Source organism: Xyrauchen texanus, chromosome 5 (genome assembly GCF_025860055.1).
Source record: "Xyrauchen texanus isolate HMW12.3.18 chromosome 5, RBS_HiC_50CHRs, whole genome shotgun sequence".
Taxonomy (NCBI): Eukaryota; Metazoa; Chordata; class Actinopteri; order Cypriniformes; family Catostomidae; genus Xyrauchen; species Xyrauchen texanus.
The window spans coordinates 35411746-35422589 of NC_068280.1; the positions used below are offsets into that span (position 1 = coordinate 35411746).

At 37.8% G+C, this 10844-nt stretch overlaps 1 protein-coding gene across 1 annotated transcript in view; it reads left to right on the forward strand.

Moving 5' to 3' along the window:
- LOC127644206 (proteasome adapter and scaffold protein ECM29-like) overlaps window positions 1-9144 on the forward strand; it is a 54200-nt gene extending 45056 nt beyond the window's left edge. The window contains exons 45-49 of the mRNA XM_052127267.1: window positions 4564-4705; window positions 4928-5033; window positions 6357-6445; window positions 6534-6605; window positions 8114-9144. Coding sequence (XP_051983227.1) covers window positions 4564-4705; window positions 4928-5033; window positions 6357-6445; window positions 6534-6605; window positions 8114-8253 — 549 coding nt within the window. The 3' untranslated portion in view covers window positions 8254-9144. The remainder of the gene's footprint in view (window positions 1-4563; window positions 4706-4927; window positions 5034-6356; window positions 6446-6533; window positions 6606-8113) is intronic.
- The last annotated feature ends 1700 nt before the right edge of the window (window positions 9145-10844 follow it).

The window sequence follows — 10844 nt, forward strand, 5'->3', positions numbered from 1 at the left end:
AAGGACTATTTCACTGAACAATGAAAAAATATGAATATGTGCAAAATAATAGGCAATTAAAATATTTATCATACTTGGTTAATGTGATTTCTGCTCCTGAACCTCAGCGCACAGCGTCTGCACATCAGGGCTGTATGCCGTCACCTTCATCTTCACACAGGATCGTAAGCTGTCATCTGTGAGGCGTGCGCGATGTTTGCTTTTAATAAAGTTCATGTTGGAGAACAGCTGCTCACATACATATGTGGATCCAAAGATCGACAGGACTCCAAGTGCATACTTTTTCATGTTCACATAAACGTCGGGAATAGCATTCCAAGTTTCGAACACAAGTTGGTCCGCTTTGGGGAGGTTTTCAATATCACGCCATTTGTGATTCTGAGCAAGAACGGCCTTCTGACGGGCAACATCTTCAAGGTCTGCTGTCAAGCGTTTAAACTTGGACACCCATATGTCTTTGTCGGCTATGTCGGCCAGTTCCATCTCAAGATCAGGTTGACTCACACCTGCCAATGCAGTCGTATTCAGCAGGGATGGATCGAGGCTTAGGGGAGTGATAGGGAAGGATAATGTGGTTTTTCCTCTCTGAACTCACAGAATCGTTTCCCAAACGATGTTTGCATTGCGAAGATTGCAGAATGTAAATACTCGAATTTATCTTGTGAGCTTCTTTGAACTCTCTCAAATTGGGGAAGTGTGACAGTGTACCTTTCTGTAAATCTCTGGCAAGCACTGTCAACTTGCGCTCGAATGCCAAAACCTCCTCCAGCATGTGCAGGGCTGTGCGTCCTTTCCCTGAAGAGCTGTGTTCAGCGTGTTCAAGTGCGCTGTCATGTCTACCATGAAGTGTAGCTTTTCCAGCCACTCTGGCTGTTCCAGCTCAGGAAATGTGAGCCCTTTGCTGCCCAGGAAAGTTTTCACTTCTTCCAGACACGCGGCAAAGCGTTTCAGCACCTCCCCTCTGGACAGCCACCGGACTTTGTTGTGCAGCTGGAGATCAGAATATGTGCTTTCCAGTTCGTCCAGTAACGAACGGAACTGACGTGATTTAAACCTTTTGCCATTATTTTATTGACAATCTGAATGACAACATTCATTACTTCTGTGCATTCCGGAGGAAATGTTTGAGCACACAGTGCCTCTTGGTGCAGGATGCAGTGAAACTTCAGAAGCTTTCTGTCCAGCGACTTCTGCAGTAAAGCCACAAAGCCCTTCTGCGCTCCTGTCATACTTGGTGCTCCATCAGTAGCCACTGACACCAGGTGGGTGGTGTTTATTCCTTTGGCTCTTAAACAATTCAAGACAGCCTCACAGATGTCCTCCCCGTGTTTGGCCTTTTAGTGGTATCAACTCAATAATTTCTTCCTGTGGCCCAGCAGAGTTTACATACCGGCAGAACAGCTATTTGTTCAATATCACCTTTGTCTTTAGATTCATCACAGGCAATTGAGTAGGCCACAGCTGAATTGATGTCTTTAATTTGCTGTCTGGTGATGTCTTCTGCCATTTTTATGGTTCTGTCTTTGACAGTCTTTGCAGAGAGGGGCATATCCTTGATTTTCTGCACGATTTCACTCTTGTTTTTAAAGTCCGTGAATAGATGTTCTGAAATCTTAATGAAAGATTCTTTTATATATTCTCCATCTGTGAACGGCTTCCCGTGCCTGACTATTTCCTGAGCGGCTACAAAACTCGCGATATGTACTTGAATTTGCAGACTTCATCCACTTCTTGAATTGATTTTTACTCAGATCAACCTTCCGCATCAGTTCGAAACGGCTTTTTTCTCTCATCTCCATCCGGATATTTTTGAGCAAAGGCTGCGTGTTTATTCTGGAAATGTCTTGCGACATTTGACTTTTTGTTGTTTCCTAGTTTCTCATTACATATTAAGCATGCTGGTAAACCAGTCTCGTCAGCAGTGAAAGCAAATGAATCTGTCCACGTACCATTGAACGTTCTGTTTTCTTCAGACACTTTTCTCTTTTAGAATTCTCCATAGTTGTCCTACCTGGGATTCGAAAAGTTCAAGAAATCGCTAGCTGGCGGGTGTCGCACATTGGCGGTTGTGACGCATATAACAGCGACATAACATTTTTTAACACGTTTTATTTAGATGTTACAAGATCACCATAATCTTCAAATTTAGAATTACATTTTAAAAACGAACAAACTAAAATAAAATACATTTGAATTAAATACTCATTAATTATTTTCAAAAGCCACAGGGAGCCGCATCAGAGGGATGAAAGAGCCGCATGCGGCTCCGGAGCCGCGGGTTACCGACCCCTGAACTAGCCCTACAGTATACAACAAAGCTGAAGACCAACAAAGAAAACCCAGCCTACCGTCCTGTTTTCTCAACCCCTTCTTCAAGCCTATATGAACAAAAACCAAGACATGTATGACCTTTTGGACTACGGATCAAACCACATTTACAAAATCTCAAAGTAGATCTGAGCATACTGGAACAGACACACTTAAGTAAAATTCCCCCCTGGAACTTTAAAAAACCAAAAATAATCTTAGACTTAATAAGAAACAAAAAAAATCTGAAACTCACCCAAATGTCTTTCAACAGCAACTCCTTTTCATTAGAGAAATATTTCCAGCACATATCCCAATATATACAGATGGATCAAAATCTGAGGATCATGTATCATCTGCATTTGTGATCAACCATCAAAAAAACTGAATTTCCATCCCCAATCACAGCTCAATTTTTACATCAGAGGCAAACGCTATCGTCTTAGCACTGGACTTCATAAAGTCATGCAACAGAGAAACTTTCTGATAATTTCAGATTCAAAATCTTGTCCTCAAGCAATGTCTTTTTTAAAAAATGATCACTCAATGCTTGTAAATATTCTATGCAAACTGCTGGATTTGGAGTCCCACAATTTCAATATCTGCTTCTACTGGGTACCTGGACACTGTGGAATACCAGGAAATGAGGAAGCAGACACTGCTTCAAAAGAGGCTTTATCAGCAGATTTCCAAAAGTGTCCAATACCTCCCACTGACCTAAAACCCATAATAAATGTATATATTAAAAGCAAATGGCAAACTGAGTGGGATCAATGCATCATGAACAAACTCCATGAAATCAGCGCTATTGTTGGCAAAAGAAGTTCCTCTCTGTTTTCAAATCGCTGGGACCAGATTGTTTACACCTGCTGTCGTATTGGTCACTCCAGGTTGAATATTAGGAGAAGATTCACCAACATGTACCTTCTGCCAGAATCCATTATCCCTGAAACGTGTTTTATTAGACTGTACTGATCTTAAACCTGGTAGAAAATGTTTTTTATTCAGTCCGCACTCTGGAAGAAATGTTTAACAAAATCAAACTGAACGCATATTTAGAGTTTTTAGATTAAACTTATTTTAAAAACCTCTTATAGGATTGCTTACACATCTCTCGCCATGGAAATAGCCATAGAAACCGGCATGGTGTTAAAAACAAACAAACAGACAGGCTCGCCATTTGACGCTGAAGTTCTTCCGCCGCACCTTCCGACCCGAGTCCCTGGTCTGTGGGTCTATCTGAGGTATCAGCTTGAGCACGTACAAGTGTCCTTAAAAATATCTGCAGAGCCAGAGGATATTTAATTATTTGCCATGTTGACTTAAAAGAACAAATATGTAGTAGGATGTGTCGAATCTCACGATTTATAACACAAATAATTAAAAACTAGCAAAGCACACAGCTCGTCGTTTACACGTCTGATCCTCGCATGGCATCACGCGACCTCCCACATTTAAGTCTTTTAAAATGTGGGGTGAACATTTTTATTTAAGTACCAATAAAATTTTCTTTAATGTCACGAAGTTGCATGTGAAATAATACACTCTGTCACTATTAGAAAATTTCATGTCAACTATACATTTTAACAAGTTGAAACCTAAAAATTAAGCAGAAGTAATTGATTAACAATAAAACGCTTGTAACATAAAAAAAGTGTAGCTTGTCATAGCTGTCCGAATGTGATCTGCCAGGTCCAATTTAACTTTGTGGGTGTCATTTACAGGGACAGCAAACACCTCACGAGCATTTTCATATATTAAACGTGTGGTTTCGACTGAAAATTACTTTGTGTTCCCAAATGCAATATATTTTGATCCACTCTTCTCAGTAGCTTCAATGCAAAACAGGGAAGTGCGGAGCACTGTTAATGGGCTGGGCTGAATAAGGTGAACACTTGAGTTGGCCGCGTTGCTAAATGGAGTTCGCACAGAATGCATGACACTAATTCTGTCATCAGCACAGTCTGTGCGGACTGCCCAGATTTTCTTGACATGCATGTGCCTGCCGTTGACTTTACTAAAGTATCACAAATCTGCTGTAGTGCTCAGGTGCCGAACGCATTCATATTCACTTGTGGTCAAGGGCGTATACTTTGAAACGCAGAGTGCTCGACCGTGTGTGAGACGACCTGGAACGTGGAAACAATTATTATACTTCTAGATGGTGATCGTATTTCTGAAAGTTTTTGGTGATGATTTTAAGGGTGTTACATTCTCTATACATTCTCTCCTTTTTTTATTTTTATTATTATATAGAATCAGCCAGCTGGCTCTAGTGCTGGTTCCCCGAGGCATGATGATGATGATGAAGCTAAAGCTCATGAGTTGCAGACAGAACTTCTGCTGTGTGCATTTGAAATGCTTGGAAAAGCCTGGCCTGAAACCATCCATACACAAAGTAAGTCACTCTCTCTCTCTCACACACACACACACACACACACACACAGTCACTCTCTCTCTCTCACACACACACAACACACACACACACACACACACACAAAGGCTTGGCCTTAAACGTTCCCAACAGTGAAAAGTCCTAGTCACACTAAATTAAGCACATATATTTTATATAGAAACCATGCATTCCCATTTCACAACAGGGATGGAATTTTTTTTGCAGATCAGTTCCAGGTTGAGGTATGTAGTGTAATGTGTGATAGGCTGAAGTTGAGCACATGGAAGGTCCAACTAGGAGTTCTGCGTGCCATGAAGGTCTTCTTTCAGAGGTACAGTATGCTTAGACCAAAAACACTTGAGTATTTGTTAAAAATAATGACTTGTTCATGGATAAAAGGTCATCCTGAATGGAAATATACATATATTGTTTGGAATATCATGCAATTTAATTATCATCTACTAATTTCTGAACATATACAAGTGTATTTTTAAACTACATTAGCATTTCCTGGTGGAAATATCAGTGCTTACATGGAGGAAAATAAGTTTATAATTAGTGAAGCTGTCTACACTGAAAGTGAACATCGACTTGTAGACTGCTTTATTGATTATAAAGCAAGTGATTTAGTTATGTTTTGCTACACATCGCTTGCTAACAGTGCAGGGGTCAATGATGTGTCACTTGAAATTCTTAAAAAATACATAAATGTAATTCATACTAAACAGTTACTTAAATCCAACTCTACAATGATTGAACATGTTTTAAATTTCTGAGTTCAAAATCATTTTTATATTTTTTTCTGGGGATTAAAGGAATATTCTGGGTTCAATACAAGTTAAGATCAATTGACCACATTTGCGGCATAATATTGATTACCACAAAATTGTATTTTGTCTTGCCCCTCCTTTACAAAAAAAAGGGAAGCGCTTGCAATGGAATTGAATGGGGGCCAATTTTTAAACATTCAAATACTCACTGTTTTTAAAGTATAGCCACAAGATGTAAAATATATCCATGTAATCATGATTTTAGTGTGATAAAATTACTTAATAATCTTTTTTTGTGTAAAGTTATACCCAATTTTACAACTTCGTTGCCATGACGATGTAATGTCAAAAAACCCTAAAATGACAAAAAAATTACGATTTAAACAACTTTACAGCTCAAATAATGCTTTTAAAGTTTTAACAGAACAATTAATGTAAGTGCTTTTATAAAATTATAAGCTTCACATTTCTGCCTTTATACTCTCCAAAAATTGGCCCCAATCATTCCATTTGAAATCCTTCACTGTAACCTCGATATTTGACTCGTCAAAATGCATTTTTGTGGTAATCAACATTATGCCAGAAATGCTGTCGATTGAGCTTAACTTGTATTGAACCCAGAATATTCCTTTAAAGTTATAGTGTCAAGTGGTGTAACTGAAAAATTGGACACAAAGATTACATTTCTATAAACTTGACACCTGTGTTTTAAACTAGATTTTTAAAAGATTTCTAATTTTAACACATTGGACCAACTTATTTATCAATGACCCCTATACAAGGGCTTTACTTTTAAACTCACAGCATGTGTAGGTTATACATTTATTTATTAGCAGCCTTTTGTGACTTGATAAATGCTAATAAATAATGTATGTGTGATGTAGGTTGCTGCTGTTGAATATAGAGCAGAAGAATGCTTCCCTTCTGACTGAGATGTTGTCAGAAACCTGCACTGCCCTGGCATCACCACTAGGTGGAGTTTCTCATAAAGATAAAGATTCTTACATTACTATTTTTTCATTCAGATAAAGCTCATGAGAATCATTATTTTCTTCATACAGAAAACAAAAGTTATTCATCAGTAAGAACAGATGCCTTGGCTGTAGTTGAACTTCTTTTGAAGAGGATTGAAGGTAGTGTTGTTTTGCTCTGACATTCAGATATTGATTTATGAAGAAACTAGTTATTCAGTGCAACAGTAGTTCCATGAATCAGATGTGAATTTTCAGTTGAATACAAGTTAACCACTATTGATAGAATTTTGACCATTCAGTGCTGCACTACAATATAACCAGGGTTCCCACGCATCCTGGAAAACCTGGAATTTTGCAATGTAGTTTTCCAGTCATGAAAAATGCATCCTGGAAAATATTTTAGTTTAATAAAACTTTGTCTTTATCCCTAACATGGTAACGATCAGGACTAGGGATAGGTGTCAAATACACACATTCATATCATTTTGTCTCTTCAGGCGGCCGTGCATTGTGAAACATCAACTGTTGACTACATTCTCTGCTCATCTGCTCTCATCTCTCCTTTACTCTGACAAAATAATAAGTGTTGATATAGTGCAACATGTGATTTTATTTTTTATTTTATTTAATTTTTTTCTCATTTGAACATGGGTTTAGTGTTAACTACTACAAAAACATTTGAGTTGTAAACTTTAGACAATGACGACTGTTGGGGCGCTGATTTAAAAAATAATTCTTCACACCCTAAAAGGGTAGCGTGGTGATGCTCCTTTACACCTCGGGATGTAAATACATTTTCAATAATTCAACCATTGGAGTCTGATTATACCGCGTTTACCACATGTAGAGTGAAAGCATGCATGGAATAATAGAATACAGTCATAAAAATTGGCATTAGCTATTAAACGCAGAATTTCACGAATTTGAAATATTTGGGACAAAAATGAATGTTTGAATGCACAATTAATCAAAATAAAATTGCGATATGTCCTAATGTGATTATTAAACTGCAAAAGGCTGCAATTTAATTAAATAAATATATAGTCTGCTTGTGCTGCTTACTTCTAAATGAATGTGTGAAGCCGGCCGCTAATGCGCTGAAAACAGCTTATCATGATCATAACGTGATCATGATAAGTGTGCGTGTGTAGTAGGTTACAGAGAGCCGAGCACTCTGAAGCGCAAGGCACATACTGACTATATATTTATTTAATAAAATCACAGCTTTTTGTCATAATAGGCTTAATAAACACAGTGGGTCACGTAGTGAACTGCTTATCCGGAGGTGAAAATCTACCGTCAATTTACCGCTTGATTTAAATGGACATGCAAAATGGGCAAAAATGACTAACATTTTACAACTGTATTGTAATGAAATGGTTACTTTGTTATTATTAAATTAATGTCATTTGTTGTAAAGATGTAATAATGTTATAATAGAAATATCTCTCATTTGTGATGTTTTATTGTGCAGCACTTCATTTTACATACTGAGGTTTGAGTCAAAATAATTTTCTGTGATAACCGAATGCATGCCAACTTGTACTCAACCTGGAATATTCCTTTTAAAATTATAATTTTTTTTTTCGGAAATATTAAGGACGTTTTTGTGAGTGGAGTAAAATTCTCTCACTATTTGTGTGTGTGTGTCTCTTTGTGTGTTTTAGAGAGCGATCAATGGGAGTGTCTGTCTGAGAGGAGCCGGCAACAGCTTCAGCGTTCTTTAGCTACCATGGAAACAGACAGTCGTCCAGAACTTAAGGAGAAAGCTCAGACAATGAGAAGAAAAATACAGGCCCTGCCATGAATAAACTGAGGGTTTATTCATTAATATGTATCATAAATTCCAGTTGAACACAAGCACACATACTATGCCATAATATCTACTCTTCATTTAAATACAATATTTCACTGTCTGCCGTAAATCATTTCTCATGTATGAACAGTTTAACTGTCTGTTCTTAATGAGTCATACAGAGCCTGCCACACAGAACTTAACCAATGTGCAAAGACTACATTCAGAAATTCCGATTTTTTTTAAATCACTGAATCTGAGTTTGTAAAGTCTGTTAGTATGTTGGCAGATATGTTAACTTAAAGAATTTTCTAGTTTCACTGAGACTTTTTTGTTTGTTATCCTCAGCCTTTTTGACTCCTTTTAACCTTGCATTTGGAAAAAGAGTCTGTATGTGCCGTGTAAGATTGCATCATGTCTGTTGTGCTATAATTACGGGGGTTACCTCCTCCTCCCCGTCCCCCCTGGAAACTATGCCCCTGGCTACTGAAAATCATGGAGATTATGTATCAAAAAGTTGTTGCACATATGAAACTGCTTGTGGCAGAGGCATTAGAATCTGTTTTGTTTATGAAAACAGAAACTGCCTGTGTACATCATATACACTGACTTTGACCCTCAAGTGGTGGTGACTACTGCAGTTTCCTAAGATGTAAACCCCCTCCAGTTTGTTTAAGAAATTCTCCCATCATTAAGGTACATACTGAATGAAATTGTATGATTGAAAACTATCTGCAGAGAAATGCCTTCATCCGTTGAGTGCTGTTAAAGAGGTATCAGAAACTGAAGCAGAAAGAACAATGAGCTGTCAATACTGAATGGAACTTTGGATACAAATTGAATTATTCTCAAATGAGGGTATAGAGGTATTAATGGAAAGTTTGTAAAATAAACTAAATTGAAACCTTGAACCTGTCTTTGTCCGTGTTTGCATGTGTGAAAAATAGAAGTCTTTCATAATGTACTCTTCCTGATGCCATCCCATTCATTCTTCTAAAGAACAAAAAGTATAGACCAAATAAAGACCAACATATAACTACTTTTCACTGTACATCTTGACACTGTCTTCTTGATCATGATTTCAAGCTCGATTACACGTCTATAGTGCCAGCATTGTGCAAATGTGTCAAGCACTAGGAAGTGTATTCAAGCTTGAAAACATGATTGTGCCTAGAGACTGCAATGACAAAGTATAAAGTTACAAATTGGTCTGTTCTCACCCAAAACCAACATGATCACTTCAGAAGACATTGAATCTTATGGATTTTATGCTGATGTTGTCTCCTTTTTGGAGTTCTGGTCACCATTCACTTGCATTTTATTGACCTACAGAGCTGAAATAGTCTTCTATAAATCTTTGTGTTCAGCAGAAGAAAGTCATACACATTTGGGATGGGGGTGAGTAAATTAATTAAAATTTTGGGTGAACTATCCCTTTAAGTAAGATCAATTAGCTGCAGCATATTGATTGCCACCAAAAATATTTCTGTTGCCTGTGAAAATCCCAGGAGATCAGCAGTTACAGAAATAATCAAACCAGCTCATCTGGCAACAACAATCATACCATGGTCCAAATCACAGATAATTTTTCCCCATTCTGATGGTTGATGCTCCTGACCCGTATCTGCGTTATTTTGTGCACTGCATTGCTGCCACATGATTGGCTGATTAGATAATCGCATGGATGATTGTTGGTTTGAGTATTTCTGTTACGGTTGATCTCCTGGGATTTTCATGCACAACAGTTTCTATAATTTACTCAGAATGGGGCCAAAAACAAAAAACATCCAGTGAGCAGCAGTTCTGCGGATGGAAATGCCTTGTTGATGAGAGAGGTCAACAGAGAATGGCCTGACTGGTTTGAACTGACGTCAAGTCTACAGTAACTCAGATAACCGCTCTGTACAATTGTAGTGAGAAGATCTGGTTGGCGATGTTTTAGCGGCACGATGGGGACCAGTGCTATATTAGGCAGATGGTATTAGTTGGCTGATCGGTGTGTGTGTGTATATATATATATATATATATATATATATATATATATATATATATATATACACACACACACACACATCAGTTAGTTCCGGTCCTCGAATCTGATTGGACGATTGGCAAATTTTAAGAAAAAAGCAATTTCTGGGTCTCTTAAATCCTTTCAGTTGCCGCCACCTCTGAAAAGCCAATGTTGATTCAGGTTTTATTACGGACTGTCGCTTTCCATTTTCGCTTGTAGACTGCTCTGTTTCTTGTTTTTCCCCAGAGGTTTGCCGTTTTGATTGATCCATGGTCAATTTTTCTCATTCATTGTGACAAACTTTCAGCTTCAGCTACTACCACACACCCACTACAGTAGCCAGATCTCATTTTCTCAGTGTATGGATATGTCGTCAACACACAGGCGAATTACATATTTATGCAATTTCCCGTGAAATCCATCCCGACAGCTCTAAAATATTTAAAATATATCATTATTATAGGTTTATCAAAGTGTATCTGGGTAAAGTAAATACATGGTCTGGAATGGATTTTTGTTGCACTCTCTTATTAGTAACACTTTCAAACATTCAAAGTCACAGTGAAGCTTTAATCAGTCTGTTGTGTCT